This window comes from Pristiophorus japonicus, chromosome 14, assembly GCF_044704955.1.
Source record: "Pristiophorus japonicus isolate sPriJap1 chromosome 14, sPriJap1.hap1, whole genome shotgun sequence".
Taxonomy (NCBI): domain Eukaryota; kingdom Metazoa; phylum Chordata; class Chondrichthyes; family Pristiophoridae; genus Pristiophorus; species Pristiophorus japonicus.
In genome coordinates, this window is record NC_091990.1 from 95,265,521 (window position 1) to 95,286,840 (window position 21,320).

The 21,320-nt window shown below is 44.4% G+C and overlaps 1 protein-coding gene across 1 annotated transcript in view; it reads right to left on the bottom strand.

Annotated features, from left to right (window-relative positions):
* Window positions 1–21,320, bottom strand: part of LOC139279989 (plakophilin-3-like) — a 43,282-nt gene that overhangs the window by 11,889 nt on the left and 10,073 nt on the right. The window contains exons 2-7 of the mRNA XM_070899388.1: window positions 18,753–18,841; window positions 15,934–16,742; window positions 14,206–14,329; window positions 12,598–12,802; window positions 3,657–3,822; window positions 2,107–2,224 (exon numbers count right to left, since the gene is read on the bottom strand). Of these exons, the coding sequence (XP_070755489.1) occupies window positions 2,107–2,224; window positions 3,657–3,822; window positions 12,598–12,802; window positions 14,206–14,329; window positions 15,934–16,742; window positions 18,753–18,841 (1,511 nt within the window). The remainder of the gene's footprint in view (window positions 1–2,106; window positions 2,225–3,656; window positions 3,823–12,597; window positions 12,803–14,205; window positions 14,330–15,933; window positions 16,743–18,752; window positions 18,842–21,320) is intronic.

Below are 21,320 nucleotides of genomic sequence, written 5' to 3' on the forward strand. Positions count from 1 at the left end.
GGAGTGGAAACAATGCTGTCTGTTATGTAGTTAACATCTGTTCTTTCTCAGCACCTCAGCTGGTTATCTATGTTTACAAATGGAGGGAAAGGTCTTCCACAACATTATTAACTACCTGTCTGAAGACAATCACTGCCTTCTAGAGAGAACTGAAACAGTTTGGGTCAGTAACCCCATTAGCTGCCTCTCCCACAGTGAAGTAAGCCCCTGCTCAGTCTCAGGCTTCACTGAAATGAGGTGGGAATTCACTATTCAGCCAAGAAAATTCTACCAGGGAAATGACAACGGCCCATTTAAAAGTTGTTCACCACACCAAACGAATGTACTTCCAATCTAGATTGGATTCACTTGAATGATCATCAACAGACAACTGGATTGAAACCAAACTGTGCGTCTCCAAGATAATCTAAAACTCAGTTTTACATATGGCATCATGCTGTATTCCCATTTCTTGTTGCAGTTCTTCATTGAGAATGGACTAGAGATGGGCAAACTGTTCATGTCCACAGTCTCCCTCTAAAAGTTGCTGGACTTTAAAAAAAAAACTTCAAATAAATGAGATCACTCATAACATGGGTATGTGTGGAACTCAGTGCCGTGATGCATATACTGAGTGCTAACATTGCCAACTATGCTATTAATTGCAACATGGAGGAAGGAAACCTAGAAGTATAATTGTTTTTACATTAATACCTTCAAGACAAACCCCAAGATTTCTCAATATTCCATACTATTTCCAGTGAATTACTACCATACTGGGGAGAAACTGGTTTCATTGGGAATCATATTAAAATGACGCTTTCCTCGTAAAGCAATAATTTTAAAGACATTGATTAAAGATCACCAATGAACATAGCTTTTGAATAAATAGGAACTTTATTGTTACACAATGTTACAGCTAGCATTTTAATCCTTGCCCTACTGAGCCAATTGAATTGGGATTTTTAAAACAATCTACACTACAAATAGCCCAAAAATCCACCATAGTTTTGCATCTTGATCCAAATATCACAAGTAAAAAGCCACGCTCTTAAGAACTGAGTTGTTGATATCAACTCAGTTCTTAAGAGCTTGGCTTTTTACTTTGGATATTTCTACAAGATATGCCTTTGATTTCATAAGCCAGATACTCATCAACAGCACAAGAGTTACGTATTGATGACAATACTGTAAACTGGGCCAAGGAATCTCCTCTACTTGGCCAATTATCCAAAGTAGGGGCTTCCCTCAGAGCAACTAGTTGCCAGACATACACAGTGTTTACTGGAACATTGGATGGTCACACTGGAAATAAGGACACTACAAACCATTCCTGTAAACGGCTAACGTGCAGGCTTCACACACAATCAACTACACAATACCACAACCCCACCAAACACAAGGAAAGACAGAATGAGAGAGAAAATCCCACAAGTGCGGTTATTTCTTTATTAAATGATCGGTCACATAATGAAAATAATGTAGATTGTAAACGGACCGGCACTGAAATACTTTTAGAATTTACGTTGTACTCTCCTGATTTCTCATTAGATGCCATTGACCAGCATAGCATTTAGCCTCCCCAATGCTTTACTAACAGTGGAGACAAAATTCATCGCTGGTTACTGCAGGGATGTGAAATCAGGTAGGAATGTGTTACACCGGGCCCCATTCCTTTTAGCACCCAGCAAAAATTCTGATCAATTATGACACCATACAAATGAGGAGAAAAAAATGACATCATATTTCCTGTTACTTGTGCCCTAGCAATGCTGGGAGCAAGGGATGTCCATGTATTCATCACATCCTGTGTTACTAAGAGCCTTGGGCTGGTGTAGGGTGGGGGTGGGGGTGGGGGGGGTGGGGGTGTTAAACTTTAAATGACAACGTGATCTATTGCATTAAAGAAAAACAGCATTTTCAAAACTGGCAACTTCCAAGAAATATTTTTTGAAAATCACTAACAATATAAATATATAAATGCCCCGATGCAGGGAATTTTGCTTGGATCACAGTCACAGATAAGGGGTGGGTTGAAGTTCTGGCCTCAATTAGATCCACCCTGAAGATGGCCCCTGCTCCCAGTTAAAGTATTTTTGCCCAAATGCAGGACAGAGACTCCTTTACCTTGTCTGCTCCATTGTCATCATCGATAGCATGCTGGACGAAGTAGACTAGGGAGTCCACTAAATTTTTACATTCCCGCATTTTCTGACGTGTTTCCTCTTTCCCCGAGCTCAGGTTTCTGTACAAAATATGAAATGAGCAATAGGATTATTGTTTGTACTGAAGCGAATATAAAAAAGGAAAAAAAAGTATCGAAAAGAAAGCAATGATTGCTAAATAACTGGACGTTACTGCCAGGGACCACATGATAGAATTTTATAGTTCAGTAGCTCATCTCCCTTACCACAATCCGAAAGACCCTTTTATTTCAAAAAGCGGTCTAGTTGGGGCAGACCTCATTACTCTAGCCATTGTCAATGGTTGACAAAGTGTGCATTCCGTAGGACAGGCCTGTTCATGTCAAGCCCCCTAGTTTTGTAGCCCATCCATTACAGCACAAGCTAGGTCTCCCACTTTATCCACTACCAGGCTATAAGTAGTTGACCCCTGGAAAGCTTATGGAAAAGTGGATGAATAGGAAAACTGCTGCAAATACATCCTTTAAAAAAACAATTGAAGGATGATGTCTCACAGTGGGTTGTCATACTCAAGAGCTAGGCCATGGATTAACGTCCTCCAGATTCATGCCCACAATCACCATAATTGGTAAGCTCCACTTTTTGTCACGTTGTCAGAAAGAAGAAGAACTGAATGGAGGCCAGGCATTTCCTTAGAGGAAAGGAGATAGTGGAAAATAATAGTTCTGCAGTGGCTATGAGAGGAACCCAAGTGTGAATTTGATGCCTGTCCTTATGACCAGGGAATAGGGTGACTGGAACCTTAAGAGACATAGGCGGAGAAATTTGCATCGTTTGCGCCTCCCGTTGTCGCTAACGGGGCGCAAACGATTTCTCGCCCGGGGGTGGGGGGAGGCGCTACCACTTCCCACAAAATTGTGTAGGAGTTAGCAGAGGCACAAACCGGCGAGGCCGCTTTCACTCCGGAGCGGAAATTGCGTAACGTGCCGTGAGGCCGCGGGCCATGCTCGGGGGGGGGCGAAAAGTAAAGTGGCGGTGCGTGCCGCCATTTATTTTTTTTGCCTGCCTTTCGCTGATGATTTTCCAGGGTCCGTGCTGCAATGGTGCAGCCCGGTACGCAGCTTCTGTGCAAGGCTGCGGCCACAGCACCCTGCTCTCTGGTGGGCTCCAATGGAAGGGGAGGCTTCTGTGCTCATGCTACGCTCCTGAGTCCCGCCCCCGAGAGGAAGTGGAGCGCCCGACTTTGTGCTCTACTTCCTCTCGGGGGCAGTAACCCAAATATTGCAGATGGGGCGGGATTCCATGTCGGGCACAGGAAGTCCCGCCTCGCCTCAGTTACCATCCCCAAATGGCGAGTTACTGAATTTCGGCCCCATACAATTTTGTAAAGTACTTGAAATTTTGACTTCAATTTAACTGATGAGTGAGTGTACACATTTAAGAGACTGATTTACATACAAAAACATCAGTGGAAACAGCAATGACATTCCTGCCTGGAGATTTTTTATAATTTCAGAAGACATGAATCATTACCGCATGTAGCCAGTGGCATTGTAGAAGACGTCATTCTCTGAAGGAAGTTGCATGCTGTTGCTCCAGCCAGAGAAGGGGGCAATGATTTGTTCTGTGACTTCCTCTAATGTATCTCGGGCAAGTGTGTTCTTCAGATTCTCATTGGAAGACAGATTCCACAGGATCCCTAAAGAGACACAGATACCAAGTTCAGGATTCGGGTAAATTCATAGAATCATAGAAACTTACAGGGCAGAAAATATATTGAAGCATAAAGACCGCAGGATATAAGAACATAAGAATTAGGAACAGGAGTAGGCCATCTAGCCCCTCAAGCCTGCTCCGCCATTCAATAAGATCATGGCTGATCTGGTCGTGGACTCAGCTCCACTTACCCGCCCTCTCCCTGTAACCCTTAATTCCCTTATTGCTTAAAAATCTATCTATCTTTGACTTGAAAACATTCAATGAGCCAGCCTCAACTGCTTCCTTGGGCAGAGAATTCCACAGATTCACAACCCTCTGGGAGAAGAAATTCTTTCTCAACTCGGTTTTAAATTGGCTCCTCCGTATTTTGAGGCTGTGCCCCCTAGTTCTAGTCTCCCCCACCAATGGAAACAACCTCTCTGCCTCTATCTTGTCTATCCCTTTCATGATTTTAAATGTTTCTATAAGATTACCCCTCATCCTTCTGAACTCCAAGGAGTAAAGACCCAGTCTACTCAATCTATCATCATAAGGTAACCCCTCATTTCTCGAATCAGCCTAGTGAATCGTCTCTGTACCCCTTCCAAAGCTAGTATATCCTTCCTTAAGTAAGGTGACCAAAACTGCACGCAGTACTCCAGGTGCGGCCTCACCAATACCTTATACAGTTGCAGCAACACCTCCCTGCTTTTGTACTCCATCCCTTTCGCAATGAAGGCCAACATTCCATTTGCCTTCCTGATTACCTGCTGCACCTGCAAACTAACCTTTTGGGTTTCATGCACAAGGACCCCCAGGTCCCTCTGCACCACAGCATGTTGTAATTTCTCCCCATTCAAATAATATTCCCTTTTACTGTTTTTTTTCCCCCAAGGTGGATGACCTCACACTTTCCGACATTGTATTCCATCTGCCAAACCTTAGCCCATTCGCTTAACCTATCCAAATCTCCTTGCAGCCTCTGAGTCCTCTACACAACCCGCTTTCCCACTAATCTTAGTGTCATCTGCAAATTTTGCTGCACTACACTCTGTCCCCTCTTCTAGGTCATCTATGTATATTGTAAACAGTTGTGGTCCCAGTACTGATCCCTGTGGCACACCACTAACCACTGATTTCCAACCGGAAAAGGACCCATTTATCCCGACTCTCTGCTTTCTGTTCGCCAGCCAATTCTCTATCCATGCTAATACATTTCCTCTGACTCCGCGTACCTTTATCTTCTGCAGTAACCTTTTGTGTGGCACCTTATCGAATGCCTTTTGGAAATCTAAATACACCGCATCCATCGGTACACCTCTATCCACCATGCTCGTTATATCCTCAAAGAATTCCAGTAAGTTAGTTAAACATGATTTCCCCTTCATGAATCCATGCTGCATCTGTTTGATTGCACTATTCCTATCCAGATGTCCCGCTATTTCTTCCTTAATGATAGTTTCAAGCATTTTCCCCACTACAGATGTTAAACTAACCGGCCTATAGTTACCTGCCTTTTGTCTGCCCCCTTTTTTAAACAGAGGCGTTACATTAGCTGCTCTCCAATCCGCTGGTACCTCCCCAGAGTCCAGAGAATTTTGGTAGATTATAACAAATGCATCTGCTATAACTTCCACCATCTCTTTTAATACCCTGGGATGCATTTCATCAGGACCAGGGGACTTGTCTACCTTCAGTCCCATTAGTCTGTCCAGCACTACCCCTCTAGTGATAGTGATTGTCTCAAGGTCCTCCCTTCCCACATTCCTATGACCAGCAATTTTTGGCATGGTTTTTGTGTCTTCCACTGTGAAGACGGAAGCAAAATAATTGTTTAAGGTCTCAGCCATTTCCACATTTCCCATTATTAAATCCCCCTTTTCATCTTCTAAGGGACCAACATTTGCTTTAGTCACTCTTTTCCGTTTTATATATCTGTAAAAGCTTTTACTATCTGTTTTGATGTTTTGCGCAAGTTTACCTTCGTAATCTATCTTCCCTTTCTTTATTGCTTTTTTAGTCATTCTTTGCTGTTGCTTAAAATTTTCCCAATCCTCTAGTTTCCCACTAACCTTGGCCACCTTATACGCATTGGTCTTTGATTTGATACTTTCCTTGGTTATCCATGGCTGGTTATCTCTTCTCTTGCCGCCCTTCTTTTTCACTGGAATATATTTTTGTTGCGCACTATGAAAGAGCTCCTTAAAAGTCCTCCATTGTTCCTCAATTGTGCCACCGTTTAGTCCTTGTTTCCAGTTTACTTTAGCCAACTCTGCCCTCATCCCACTGTAGTCCCCTTTGTTTAAACATAGTACGCTAGTTTCTGACACAACTTCCTCATCCTCAATCTGTATTACAAATTCAACCATATTGTGATCACTCATTCTGAGAGGATCTTTTACGAGGCGATCGTTTATTTTTCCTGTCTCGTTACACAGGACCAGATCCAAAATGGCTTGCTCTCTTGTAGGCTCTGTTACATACTGTTTTAAGAAACAATCCCGTATGCATTCTATGAATTCCTCCTTCAGGCTACCCCCTGCGATTTGATTTGACCAATCGATATGTAGGTTAAAATCCCCCATAACTACTGCCGTTCCTTTTTCACATGCCTCCATTATTCCCTTGATTATTGCCCGCCCCACCATGAAGTTATTATTTGGGGGCCTATAACCTTCACCGACCAGTGACTTTTTCCCCTTACTATCTCTAATCTCCACCCACAATGATTCAACATTTTATTCATTAGAGCCAATATCATCCCTCACAACTGCCCTGATATCATCCTTTATTAACAGAGCTACCCCAACCTCCTTTCCCTTCTTGCCTATCTTTCTGAATCGTCAGATACCCCTGTATGTTTAATTCCCAGTCTTGGCCACCTTGCAACCATGTTTCTGTAATGGCCACCAAATCATACCCATTTGTAATGATTTGTGCCGTCAACTCATTTACTTTATTTCTAATGCTGCGTGCATTTAGGTAGAGTGTTTTCGTCCTAGTTTTTAAACCATGATTTTTAGTTTTTACCCCTCCTGCAGCCCTTTTATATTCAGTGGCCCTTTTTGTTTCTTGCCTTTGGTTTCTCTGCCCTCCACTTTTACTCATCTCTTACTCATATGAAAAAGCACAATGATTACACAATGGAACTGATATCCGTTCACAAGGAATTCATTTGTACTCTGTGTTTGGCAGCAAACAGATTAACAAAAAAATGGAGGGGGGGAATCTAAAAACTCCTTTCATAATTTTGGCTTCATTATACACACTCTTACACTCTTCATCTCATTCATGCAATTAAGGCTCCTACGATGCCTCCGTGGGCAAGTAGGGCGGGACCAAGCCTACCAGACCAAGAATGACCAAACTTTGATCCCTGGTCTGTGAAGTTAGCTTTTATCAGCAGTGTAGGTGCTACCATTGGCCTTGAAACCCCTCGAGGTAAAAAGGGGGAGAATGGGGTTGTAAAAGATCCAACCGCTATCCAGTAACCCCTACACTACTGCAAATCGTGCATATGTGGACATTCCCTATTTAAAGAGAAGCGATTACAAAGCAGTAATCTAATCTCAGAGTTTCAGTGACATAAACCAGAAGAGGGAAACTTCAGCAGTTTAAAAAAAAATCCAATCTTGAGATTAGATTGCATTCTTGAAATCACTGAGCCTCAATGTTGAACGAGAAACCTTGTTCTGCTTATCAATCTGCAGAGTTTCTCATTTTAGTAATCAAACCAGGAGGACATAGGCATTTACAAATACATATATAGTTTGCACACGGAGACTAATGTACAGGTCTCACAATGAGTCAATGTGTTGACTCGCCTGGCTCCAACAGAAGAGTTTGAAAGCAATCTTTCTTACTCCTGTTCAGTGCCCCACCCAGTCATTAAGGGACTGAATGCAGCTTCCACTGCTGTGAGTGCATCATCAACTGCCTTGCCCTCACAGTAATTTTACTGGGACACTCAGAACAATTCGTTTTTTTTTCAAACCGACACAAAATGCAAGCACCAAAGGAGCACAAGAGAACTGTTAAGTCTTTCAAGGGGACATAAACAATTTCTGGTTACAGTCAGTGCTTTGGAATCTCACTCCTGTAGTTGGCTTCTCCTGCCTGCTCCAGACAATGCTTATTATCAGTGCACTCTCTGATCTAGACACTGCCTCGGGTCTACAGCACAAACAACTGGTCTATAAGGCATGGCTTATACACGAGAATTACTTATACTGGGGTTGAGCTGACCAGTGTGAACTTTACTCAGTTTATCCCAAACTCACTCAGCCATTCAACTAAAACACAGATCCAGAACCCCCTTAGAAGGCACAGAGGTAGTTCAGGTATTTGTGTTCAGCATATGTAGGTTTGTATTTTCTGAGCAAACAGCAAAAACTACTAATTTTAAAAATAGCTCTTAAGCACTCAAAATATCAAGATAAATTCCCTTTGCCTTGGTTATAAATAAGGGAACAGGGAAGGACATGATCTCTCATTGGATCAGTATTCGGATGTGATTATATCAAACCGACATTGTATTTTTATATTTTTCTTTAAGTCTCCTCCTTTCGGGATACTGTTCACTCTTTGCAGAGTAAAGTTCTAAGGGTGTGGACATCCTCACTCAAATGACCACTCTTGACGCGCGAGCCCAGATACCGAGCAGCAAAAGACTATTCAACACAACATAAGAAATACCAGAAAAAGGCCATTTGGTCTCTCGAACCTGCTCTGCCATTCAATAAGATCATGGCTGACCTGATCTTGGCCTCAACTCCACTTCCCTGCCTATTCCCCATAACCCTCAACTCCCTTATCAGTCAAAAATCTGTCTATCTCCACCCTAAATATATTAAATGGCCCAGCCCCCACAGCTCTTTGGGGTAGAGAATTCCACAGATTCATGACCCTCAGAGGAAATTCCTCCTCATCTCAGTTTTAAATGGGCGACCCCTTATTCTAAAACTATGCCCCATGGTTCTAGATTCCCCCACGAGGGGAAACATCCTCTCTGCATCTACCCTGACAAGCCCCCTCATAATCTTATGTTTCAATTAGATCACCTCTCATTCTTCTAAATTCCAATGAGTATAGGCCCAACCTGCTAAACCTTTCTTCATAAGACAACCCCTTCATCTCAGGAATCAACCAAGTGAACCTTCTCTGAACTGCCTCCAAATAAGGAGACCAGGGGGCCGAAAGCTGACGTACCTATGAGTTTATGACTGGTACTTACCGCGGGAACTCCTGGTATGGTAAGTAGATCCACAGAAATCGGTCATAATGGGATGGGCCTTTGACTCAAAGCCAGGCAGACTGGCTGAAATGGGTCGCTCAGGGCCTCCGCCACTGTCAATCGTCGTGAAGTCGTGGTGATGTCACAGCACGTGTGCGTCACCACGCTCTCGCCCCTCCGTTAAAGGAGAGAATCTATCATTTTTTAAACTTTGGCCACTGGACCACCAGGGAGGGTTTCGGCCGGGCCAGCGGCCTGGCACCCAAGAGGGGGTGCCAGGCTGCCCATTTACGACCCGGCCGAACCCGGCGGGCAATATGTTGCTGACTGATTGGCAAGTCGGCCGGCAAAAATTTCTCCATTGCGGCCGCGGCATTGGGCCCTCCCCTTTAAGGGCTGCTGCGCTGCCGGGCGACAGTGCGGAGATGGTGCACCGGCAGAAAAACCTGCCGGGGGCACCGGATCGACGGATTCAGCTGAAAATGGCTGGTAAATATTTTTTTATTCGTTTAACTTGGCGGTGCAACTACTTGGGTTTAAGGTCGGGTCGGCCTGTTGACCCCAAAGCGGCAGCCATTCGATTTTCAGGAATGGTCGCGCAAACGGGCATTAACTGGTCTCTGAATTTTGACCCCCAAAACCTTATGCAGTACTCCAGGTGTGGTCTCACCAATGCCCTGCACAGTTGTAGCAGGACTTCCCTACTCCAACAACCAATGGCACCACTGACAGTCATGCACCGGCACTTTGCAATTGGGAGTGCAAGGTGGGGGGGTGGGGGTGGAAGAGAGTTGGTCTTTGGTTAGCAATTACCAGTGACAATCTTGACAATTCCTTCTACTCCCCACCCCTGCTCTTTCCAGTCCCCCAGCGACACACTGGCCAATTGTAGCAGACCAAATTCTGTCACCGGTTGAAACCAGCACAGACCAGACTCAAATTTGGCACCTTCTGTGTGGCTCAGAACCACAAGTATTTAATTTTTTTCAATCAGAGGATGTTGAAGAAGCTCACATTTCATAAACAAGGTGCATCTCTGGTGAATCAGCAGGCGATTTCCTGACTGTTCCAGGGATTGAACCTGCCGTAACATCCCCACTCAGACTAAAGATTCCTTAAGGTTACATTTTAGAACTTTTGATACTTCTCTTCAAATTGAACTAACCCTGAATTCTTTTGTTTTCTTTCAAGTTGCAGCAGTGTATTTCCTCTAGTTTTTTTCAGAAACCAAACACTGCAATGAGAAGCCAAACCAAACTCCGCCACCCTCCCCACCCCCTCTCTCAATCTGTTATCAGACAAACACAATGCATGACCTTCTGAAAACACTGCTGTGTTGTGACTGCACGGTTTTGTAGCAGCAATCTTAGCTGAGATCACCTTTCTATTTCAACCCGCCCACCTTACACTCTGGTCCATTTTATTTAAACCTGCCCCCCCTTCCCCCACAAGAAAAAGCACAACAGACCTACTGGACATTCCATGAGGGTGCCACGTTTGCACTGGTGCGCCTCAATGCAGATGTAGCAGCACAACACATGAGACAACCAAGCACGCTAAAGCACTGAGGTGTGAGAACACTTCCAGAAAGCAGTCCCAACAGTTTGAGTTCACAGCCGATCTAGTACAACTCCAGCTTGAGGCACTGTTGCTGCTGAACCCAGGACATTTGCCAGACCCATGGAGAATAGTTTCAATTTCCTTTGGAGAAAGGTGATCTCTTGCTGGCAAACGGTTCTCTTCTAACAGTAAGATGACACTGAATATTGCAATTACCATCACTACAATCAACAATCAAGGTGATTCAGGTCACATTACACAAAGAGAATGAGAGAGGATGGTGGAGGTGTTGTTACAAGCTGGTTAGAAGAGGTGATAGTGGGAGTGTAACTGCATATTGGAGAGGAGAACATTTGGCAGGGGTGTAGTTAGACTGGTGTCGTTAAAGGGTAGAGAGGAGGGGGGATTGGTGGGGTGTAGTTATACACTAGAGGAGGAGGGGGGATTGGTGGGGTGTAGTTATACACTAGAGGAGGAGGGGGGATTGGAGGGGTGTAGTTATACACTAGAGGAGGAGGGGGGATTGGAGGGGTGTAGTTATAGGCTGAGATGGGGGAATTGGTGGGCTGTAGTTATAGATTAGAGGGGATGTATTTCCAGATTAGAGAATTGGATGGTAGGTAGAGTGCAGTTACAGGCAGGAGGAGGAGCATTAGTGCAGTATCTAAATACATATAAATGTATATATAAATATAAGTCGTTGTTCTAGTATCGTTACCAACGCTCCCGCTAAGCTGCGAGGCCTCAGCCCAGGACCGGCTCTTCCAATATTAAATTGTGTGCATGCTCGAAACTGTGAATGGGGCATGCAGTTTGTGAAAGGTACCGTGCACCCAAAATAAATGAGGGTAAACACTGATCATTACAATCTGGAGTGGAAGAGGTTGGTGAAGATGCAATTACAGTCTACAGAGAAGGGAAGGTTGGTGGAGATGTAGTAACAGAATGGGGAGTGGGGTTGGTGATTGGTTAACATTAGAAAGAAGTGGGTGGTGAGGAGGGTATACTTCACACACTGGAAGAAAGAAAATATGCAACATATCCATATAGGCCTAGGTCCTAAAAGATCAGACAGAGGGGGTTATCTTTCTAGTTCCTGCACTACCATATGGTTTTTCTGAACATAAAATATGGCATGTAACTCCACAAATGGCAATAGAATAGGGTGGTTAATAGGCTTGCAAATTGGCACAAGATAGTACGCAAATATAATTAAGTGTTAATTTGTGTGAATGGGAGCATGATAGATGTTGCTGGCACCATCATCATCATCATAGGCAGTCCCTCGTATCGAGGATGACTTGCTTCCACGCCAAAAAAGGACGATTTCACAGGTGTTTCAATGAAGGACCTAATATTCCACATCCCAAACTACATGTTGAACGGTGGAAGATGCCTGTGCGTGGATTAAAAAAAATATATAGTTTTTAAAAAAAAACGTGTGGTGGCCATTACACACCAGCCACCACATGGGCTTGACAGAGCTAGGTCTCTTGGTCCAGTGGCAAGGGTTAACCAAGGCGACTGAAGACCAGCTCTGCTGCACAGACCTAGTGTACACATATGTTGCAGTGTGGGCTGGCCCGTGCTGCCCCTGGGTCCACGCCTCTTCTGGGCCTCGAGCCCATGCTGTTCCTTTGAAGACCCCGACCTGCTGATGGTCCCCGTGCCAACACCACAGTCATGAACACTGATTATACATGAAAACACAACATGTAAAATCTCTTAGGTTTTCTAACCCTTTTCAGTCGTTGGACAGGTTCAGCAATTCTATCTGATAATGTCTGGGCAGGAACCAAGAGTAATTATCAAAAATCTCTTTTGCATTATTCCTGTCTGGCCTATACAGATTGTTGACAAGTTTAGTTGCAAGAGGTATATTTACATCGGTCATTATTGCAATGCAGTTGACGGATTACCATTCATTTGGTCTGTGACTGGCTTGGGACTTAGTAACTATGTAAAGGGTTGAATTAAACATACCAGTGATATTGCTCTTCAGTTCTTCATCGATGCCTTTGATTGCCTGCATCATCTTGAGAATTCCATTCTGCTTGACCAGCTCCTGTTTGTTTACTGAGTTGTTGTAGATTAGGTTGCGCATTGCCGCTGTGGCACTCCTCTGTACTTCCACCGAATCGTGGTTGAAGAGGTTCACCAGCTCAGTGATGGCCTTCAAGTTATAGGCCTGATGGGAGGGAAACATCCAATTTAGCAACTGCAATACCGAGATCAGTAATCAGAACTCTAACCCAACTTTGTAAAATACAGGACCATTATTTAAACACTAGAAATATGTAATCTAGGTCACCACTGTCAAGTTTCAATCATCTCCGCTGTTACTAGTGGAGTTCTGCAGGGCTCAGTGCTAGGCCTCTTGCTTTTTGTGGTATATATATCAATGAGCTGGACTTCAATGTTGGGGGCATGATTAAGAAGTTTTCAAAGGATTCAAAAAAAATGGCTATGTGGTTGTTAGTGAGGAAAAAAGCTGTAGACTACAGGAAGATATCAATGGACTGGTCAGGTGGCCAGAAAGATGACAAAGGAATTTCAATCCGGAGAAGTGTGAGATAATGCATTTGGGGAGGGCTAACGAAGCAAAGGAATACAAATTAAATGGTCAAATACAGAGAAGTGAAGAGGAACAGAGGGACTTTACAGTGCGTGTCCACAGATCCCTGAAGGTAGCAAGTCAGGTAGATATGATGGTTAAGAAGGTTGATGGGCCTTTATTAGTCGATGCATAGAATATAAGAGCAGGGAGATTATGCTAGAACTGTATAAAACACGTGTTAAGCCACAGCTAGAGGACTGCATACAGTGCCTTTCATCACATTACAGGAAAGATGTGATTGCACTAGATGGCATGTCCGAAAGACACAAATATCCAGTACAAACCACAAAGGTTACAGTATTTTATCATTAGATATGTAGTGGTATGAGCACACCCCTAATTACATGTCCAGAGTGCTGAAAGGAGTAACGTACTGCTTTAGGCAGGAGAATATTTACAGCAAGACCTGGATTTATAACACAAAGGTATAGCGCAACTGATCTACAGGATACTTTTATGACCATCCATCACCGACGTACCATGGCTGCATGTGCACCATCTACAGGATGCACTGCAGCAACTTGCCACGGCTTATTTGGTAGCACCTCCCAAACCCACGACCTCTACCGCCTAAAAGGACAAGAGCAGCAGGCACATGGGAACACCACCACCTTCACGTTCCCCTCCAGGTCACACACCATCCTGACTTGGGAAGTATATCGCTGGTCCTTCATTGTCTCTGGGTCAAAATCCTGGAACTCCCTCCCTAACAGCGCTGTGGGAGTACCTTCACCACACGGACCGCAACGGTTCAAGGCCGTGGCTCACCACCATCTTCTCAAGGGCAATTAGGGATGGGCAATAAATGCTGGCCTTGCCAGCAACGCCCACATCCCATGACTAAATTTTTTTTTTTATAAAAGTGATCGGTCACAGAGATTTAAGTTAAGGAAATTCCTCAAAGTGTTTCCACCATTCTGCCTCCCCCTTCCTCCCTCCCTTCCTCCTTCCCTTCCATATTCAGCTATTCTTACCTGCTTTTTAGCATCTGCGTCATGGTAGCATTTGTGCTGGATGTATCCAGCTCCAACCACTTGATTATTAACGTCGGTGCTGCTCAGAAAATGCACGGCTGTAGGCAGGTCCAAACCATCTGTCCTAGAGAGAGCAGAGTCACGAGTTCAGGCCCGCAGCAAATCCGCAGATACATATTATCCTCATACGGGAGCAATAGGGTACATTTTGTGAAGTGGTACTTGAGATGTGATTCTGTGCGTGCCCAGAGTACAGAGTGGGATATTGGGCATGGTGGCTCTTGCAAGACTTTCTGTTCATTAAAAATTAATAGATGGAAAAATTCTGAGAGATGCATTGACTGTCCATATCCCAAAATGTGCTCTAGGCAACCAGAGCCCTTTACTCAGTGAAAATTCTGAAAATCTACCCTTATCATCTGTTAAGTGCCCTGGTTATTTCTCAAATATCTCCCCTTTCTCAAGGGATTAAGTAACGCTGGAGTTCGGTTCCATGGACGCTGGCAACTCTTGAATTAGTCAGCCAAATGACCATTCTTCCTGTGAGCCCAAGTGATGCATGTTGCCAGGCTATTTTTCCATGGAGAGCATCACAACTGAGCTAGATTCTGTCCTCCCTGTGCGTCCACACAAGTGGCCGGGTACGCTGATTGGGGATCAGGAGCACACACTGCCCTGCCCTGGCCCATGGGCACTGTGGCTGACTGCAGGTCTCCAAAAGCTGGCTCAAAAGAAGATCAGTTAACTCGGCACAGAGCATCATCTGAATCTGGGACCATCCCACGGAGCTATCGTTCAATGCAGGTGAATAAGCTGTTTTAATAACAGCCACTCCATCCCAGGAGGCAGATGGGAAATACGTAGAGTCTCTTCCCCTGGCAAATAATACCATTGAAAATGTTGAACAGATTGAATGAATTACATGGCATGATCTCCTCCCTCCTCCAGTCAGGCCCTTCACATCAACTTAGATATCGTGGCTGCACAGAACTGTGCCATTTATTTCAGATTCTGGGCAGACTTAGATAAACTAATCTAAATTATTTAGAATTTGTTTCCTGCTCAAGTTATTGCCCAACTTTACAAAAAGAAACCACAAAAGGATTTTTTTTTAAAAAAAGCTCTTCCTACCTCAAATGTACTTTTTAAAAAAAAAAACTATTGGTACTGGGTTTTAGTATCCCGGCTTATTAAAATGGGAAACACTTTTTGTTGCGGGTAAGGAGAACTGGAACAACCCGTGATAAATATAAGTAACATGGCGATGACCGTTTTACAGCCTAATGTTAAACAAGAAAGCATTGGCTGCTTTTTTTGAAGACTGGCACCACTTTAAAGAACTACACTTTCCAAAATGCCATTCAAACACCCCATAATAAATGAAAAATACTTGCTTAGAAAATTCACGACAATTCTAAATGATAGGTTTCCCTGCCACCACCCCCAATTTTCAACTGATACATCCACTGAGCCAACCAGAAATATGCTTTGACGAAGGGTCATCGACCTGAAACGTTAACTGTTTCTCTCTCTCTCCACAGATTCCGCCTGATCTGCTGAGTATTTCCAGCATTTTCTGTTTTTATTTCAGAAACATGAGCCAGTAGGAAGTAACGATTAAAACGCCACATTCTCTCTTTCACCGTCACCAGTAAATCTGGTTTACGAGACAGTAAATCGACTACCTTGCAAATACATCACTGCGCACAAGATCAATCTCAAACTTACTGTGACATTGAATAGGATGTCATTTGAAGCTTCTGCTCATCAAATCCCTCCGCTTGTAACATTTTTGCTTGCATCAAGCCATCTACGCCGCTCAAACTGTGCAGGGATGGAGTGCGTGACATCTGTATCGTCTCAAACGCTGCAGAGTGGGAACTGGAAGATCCTCTTCCTCGAGCTGTCCTGTTGCTTTGCTGGACCCTCTGCAGCGTGCGCTGGGCCGGGGGTCGGATTAGTCGGCGTACGGACGCCTCCTCCATTTCTTCCGCAGCATAGCCACCCATGCCCAGTGAGCCACTTTTCATGGCGCCTCCCACGCTCACAGTATTCACTCGCTGGGCCCGAGGATACGTCATCATGTAGTTTGCACTACGGCTGCTGGTGATATAGCCGTTACCCCCGGCTGAAGACAAATAGCCATTATCGACCTGATCCGAAATCATGCTCATCTCTCCATCATCCATTCTGTTGTACATGGCCTGTCCATTCATTTGTGCACCAGACAAAGATTTCTTCCTTATGACCTGGGCATTTTTGCCAGGCAGCTGCATGGAGCGGAGGGACAAGTTATCAATGTCCTGCTGCTCTATCTGTGCTCGGGTGGCATATCTATAATCTGCAGACTGGTGAAAAGACATTGGTCTAGTAGTGGTCTGGTGCATGGAAATAGGTCTGTAGCGAGTGATAACCTGCTCTCCTTGTCTGCCATACAGATTTGCTGCAGCTGTCCCTTTATAGTTATAATCTCCCACAGTCGAATGGGATGACCAGTTTCGACTGTTCCTCTGTTGGTACCCAGGTGGCTTGACAGTCTGAGGTAAACAAAATAACCATGCAACCTTTTATTAAGCAAATCACAACAAAACCAGAGAAAAACAATTCAATTATCAAGTTCATAACTGATGATAAATTCACTTCCCCTATTCACTCAGGCTGGGCTTTAGCTTCGCAGTTGTTGGCAACTCTCCGGTACCTTGCTCAGGAAGTCAACCTTCATGGATGAGCACAGACAATACGTGTTGTCAGGCCATTTAACTATGGTGGACTTCACAGTGTAGTCCAGTCCTGTTCCCACCCAATGTCCACCCATAGGGTATTTACCAGCCAGGATCATCAGGAATCATGTGTTATAGCACAGAAACAAGCACTTTGGTCCATCTAGTCTGTGCTGATTTGTCCTCCGTCAGCCACCTAGTGTAATCCCACTCTCCTGCTAGTCGTCCATATCCTTTAATATTTCTCTTTTTATAAGGAATTATTTAATTCCCCTTCAAAAAAAAATATGGAGTCTGCTTCAATAAGGGTTTGTGGCAGAGGATTTAACATTCTCTATGTAAATACATTTTTCTAACCTCCTGTCTATTTTCTGTATGTGATTATAGATCTTAAATTTGCCTCCAACCACTGGGGTCAAATCGGTCACTATTTTTGAAGACTACCCCATAACCTGCCCAGATTTAGTGAAAAAGGTTGTTACTTCTCAAGTTTCTCTTCAGAATTGTAGCTCCTCATCCCTGGTAGAAACTCAGTGAATCTATGCTGCACCTTTCCCACTGCTTTTATAGCCTTCCTATGGTGGGTGGACAAAGCTGCATACCATAGGGCTGATTCCCAGAACTGATGGTCATGGCGAGGAGCAGTGTTTCCAGGGAAGCTTGGTTGGCAAGCTATGTACAAAAAAAAATTAGGTACTTCAAGCCCATGATTTCCCAATCAGTGCGCTCTGTGAGTACTGTTGCCCGCTGCAAGCGACCGATTAGCTAACATAGGAACAGAACTAGGCCATTCAATCCCTGAAGTCCATTTCGCCATTCAATTAGATCATATTTGATCTGCACCTCAACTCCATTTGTCCGCCTTTGCTCCCTATCCTTTGGTACCCTTACCGAACAAAAATATATCTATCTCAGTCTGGAAAGCTCCAGTCTGATCAGGGAATCAGGTTAAGTGCTCCAACTGCGGCCAAAACGTTGATTTTGCAGTTTTCCCTCCCTAGCCAAGGAGCGATGAGGCCAATTGCAGTCACACATTTGCTCTCCTGACTGGGATCAGCTCATTTATCACCAATCAAATCACGGGGTCTTCTGCAATAGTGCCTGCAACCTGCTAACACTCTACACAAACTTAAATGGACGCTTCACTGCGAAACATTCATGGCCTGATTAGGAATGTCATGAATGCGACTAGATCAACTGTGCAGTCACATTCACAGCTTTTGAATGCTGGCACATGCACAGATCTCACACCTCTGTCGTTGTTCTGGTGTTTCTGAATCCACCCTACAATGTGAATGGGACAAATGAAACGCAACAGGACTACTGTTATATTCTGTAATGAAGCAGTTTCCACAACAGAAATGGGTTATGGCCTTTTTGTCTTAGTTCAAAGTTGTTCAATTCAATTATTGAATGATTTAATTTTTTAAAGCAGAAAAAAATCTAATTATCATGTGTTAAAGTGTTGTATGCAGACAACTTATCTTATACATACATGCCTGTAATTCCTGAAGGGACAGCAGTTTCTTATCTTCAATATAGGTAAAATAAGCAGCAGCAACCAAACTAATCTAGATACTGTTTGATGGGCAGTGTTTGGAACCGTTTACTCTAAAATCCTGGTTTTTATAGCCACCGTGTCACTTTCTGCTGCACCAAATTCAAACTCTGGAACCCTTGGCTGTTGCTTTTTTCCCCTCCCTAGCTGAGACCCACAAGTTGCAGTCCTAGTTGGGTTTGAGCTGCCAGTCTTCTCTCGGCACCATGGTACTGTACGGAAGAAAACAACATCTCAAGTTGTTACCACACAGAATGCCATATACTCACACAGTATTTTCTGTCTGTTATAAAAGATTGAGACTTGGAGCTGAAGCCTGGCATGGTTGACGTCTGATATCTCGTCATTTCTTGCGAATCTGTTATAATATAAAAAGGCAAAAGATTAATTTGAATCAGATTAAGAAAATATCTCCCCTCCCATTTTCTCACCACCTCTCTTGAGCATGCTCATCCTTGCTGGGTTACTGGCACAATTACCCAGGGAAGCCCTCGGATACCTCGCTGAAGTGATTGCTCTTCAGGAAGGAGCCGATACATTGATGCCAGTAAATTGCACGCGACTGACCCAATCTCCCGCTGTAACATCGGCATTAAGAGCCTAAACCGTCGCTTCCTCGGGGTTGTCGCAGATCATCAGTGAAGCTACGACGAGAGATGGGGAGAACCCAGCAGAAATTCTATTCTTGAGCTTCAGCAGGCCTTTCTACAATGAAAGCCACCACAGGCACAGTCTGATAGTGCCCTCAGCCACTTTGCAGCAAGAGTCACAGGACAGCGATCAGAAGCAGAAACTCTGACTGATTTTCTCCTCAGCCTAGCGGCAGCGCTCTCAACTGAGATTAGCGAATCCAGCACAAACCAGGACAAAAATACCAAGGACCTTTTGGCCTATATGACTCAGTGCTATACTAGGTGCTGCCTTCAAACACCAGTGCCGCGATTTCACCTACTAAGACAGGCCCAGTGCGGCTGAGTTAGGTGGCGGGAATCGAACCCGCTTGGTGAAAAGAATCTTATGTTGATGGGGCTTTTTAAGCCCGCCCAGCAAAGTTACTGGCCAATTAAAAGGAAGTGGGTCTGATGACGTAATTTCTTTAAAGGGACCATGTCCACATTCATTTTGACAGTTGTGCTGTAGGTGTTCTACAGCATTGAGCTACTGCAAACACAAACATTGCACGCAGATGCACGGCTGCACCCATGACTCCCTTCATATGCTTATGGAGGGAGTCACAGCATGCAGGGAGGTTTTCTGCCCTTCCAATGAGCAGGAGACCCCTCCCCAGGACACCAACACAGCCTGGTTGCACAGTGCACAGGAGGGCACAAGCAGGGAAGTCGTCAGGAGGACCTAGCTACAGTGGCGAAAACCTGTCAATGATCTCAGTGAATCACAAAATGTTACTGCAAAGTCACACTCAACTTCATCCTGCTGTGTCTCTCATTCCATCCCCATCACTCTGCCTTCCCTACCTTACCCCTGCACACCAACTTATCTTGCACCTCCATCCATCCCTCTATCCACATGATCACATCCCCATCTCACTAGCCACCCCTCACATTCACCCTTGTCCATACCAACGAACACACAAGGATAGGCACTTGGGTCTTTTAGCCAATGTTCATGTAAAGTTTCTGTTAATGTGCTGCTAAGCATTGAAATCTTTATTTTTAACACTTTGCCTTCTTAGACAGATGTGTGTGCACCTTTGGAAGTGGCTTAGTGAGTTGTAGTGAATGGTGAGACATAATGGTACCCCGCACAATGCTGATGAATGTGAAAGGAATGGCTTGGGCATTGTAGGAATGCTTTATGGTGCTGGTGTGGGGTGGTGCCAACCTGGCACATCATGTGACAGCATCAAGTGAAGTAAATCTGGCCATGGTGATGCCATCCCTGGCATCCTGGGCAGCAAGGTGGTCAGGTGCTGATGCCCTGTGCAGCATCAGGTGATTGCCGAGAAGGTTGGTGTTACTGTTGGTAATGCTGGTGTGCCTGGTGATGTTGGTGTTGGGGCTAATCATGGTGGGATTCTTGTTTTCAACCTTACGGTTACGTCTGTCTGCAACTGCAAACTCGGAGGCTCGCGCACCGTGCTTTGTGTAAACGTTGCACTGACTGTGACCACCAAGGGAAGTGCTTCCTTATCCCTTTAAGTAGCCACCAGTTAACAACTCTGCAAGCCTGTACCGACTGAAGTGCATGCACCGAATTTACCGACTGGGACGCAAGTGTGCCCGAACAAAAAGGGCCATTGTACAGCAAAATTCTAAAAGGACAGAGGGTGTTAAAAAAACAAGCCTAAAGGCTTTCTGTCTTAATGCAAGGAGTATCCGCAATAAGGTGGATGAATTAACTATGCAAATAGATGTTAACAAATATGATATGATTGGGATTACGGAGACGTGGCTCCAGGATGATCAGGGCTGGGAACTCAACGTCCAGGGGTATTCAACATTCAGGAAGGATAGAATAAAAGGAAAAGGAGGTGGGGTAGCATTGCTGGTTAAGGAGGAGATTAAGGCAATAGTTAGGAAGGACATTAGCTTGGATGATGTGGAATCTATATGGGTAGAGCTGCAGAACACCAAAGGGCAAAAAACGTTAGTGGGAGTTGTGTACAGACCTCCAAACAGTAGGAGTGATGTTGGGGAGGGCATCAAACAGGAAATTAGGGGTGCGTGCAATAAAGGTGCAGCAGTTATAATGGGTGACTTTAATATGAACATAGATTGGGCTAACCAAACTGGAAGCAATACGGTGGAGGAGGATTTCTTGGAGTGCATAAGGGATGGTTTTTTAGACCAATATGTCAAGGAACCAACTAGGGGGGA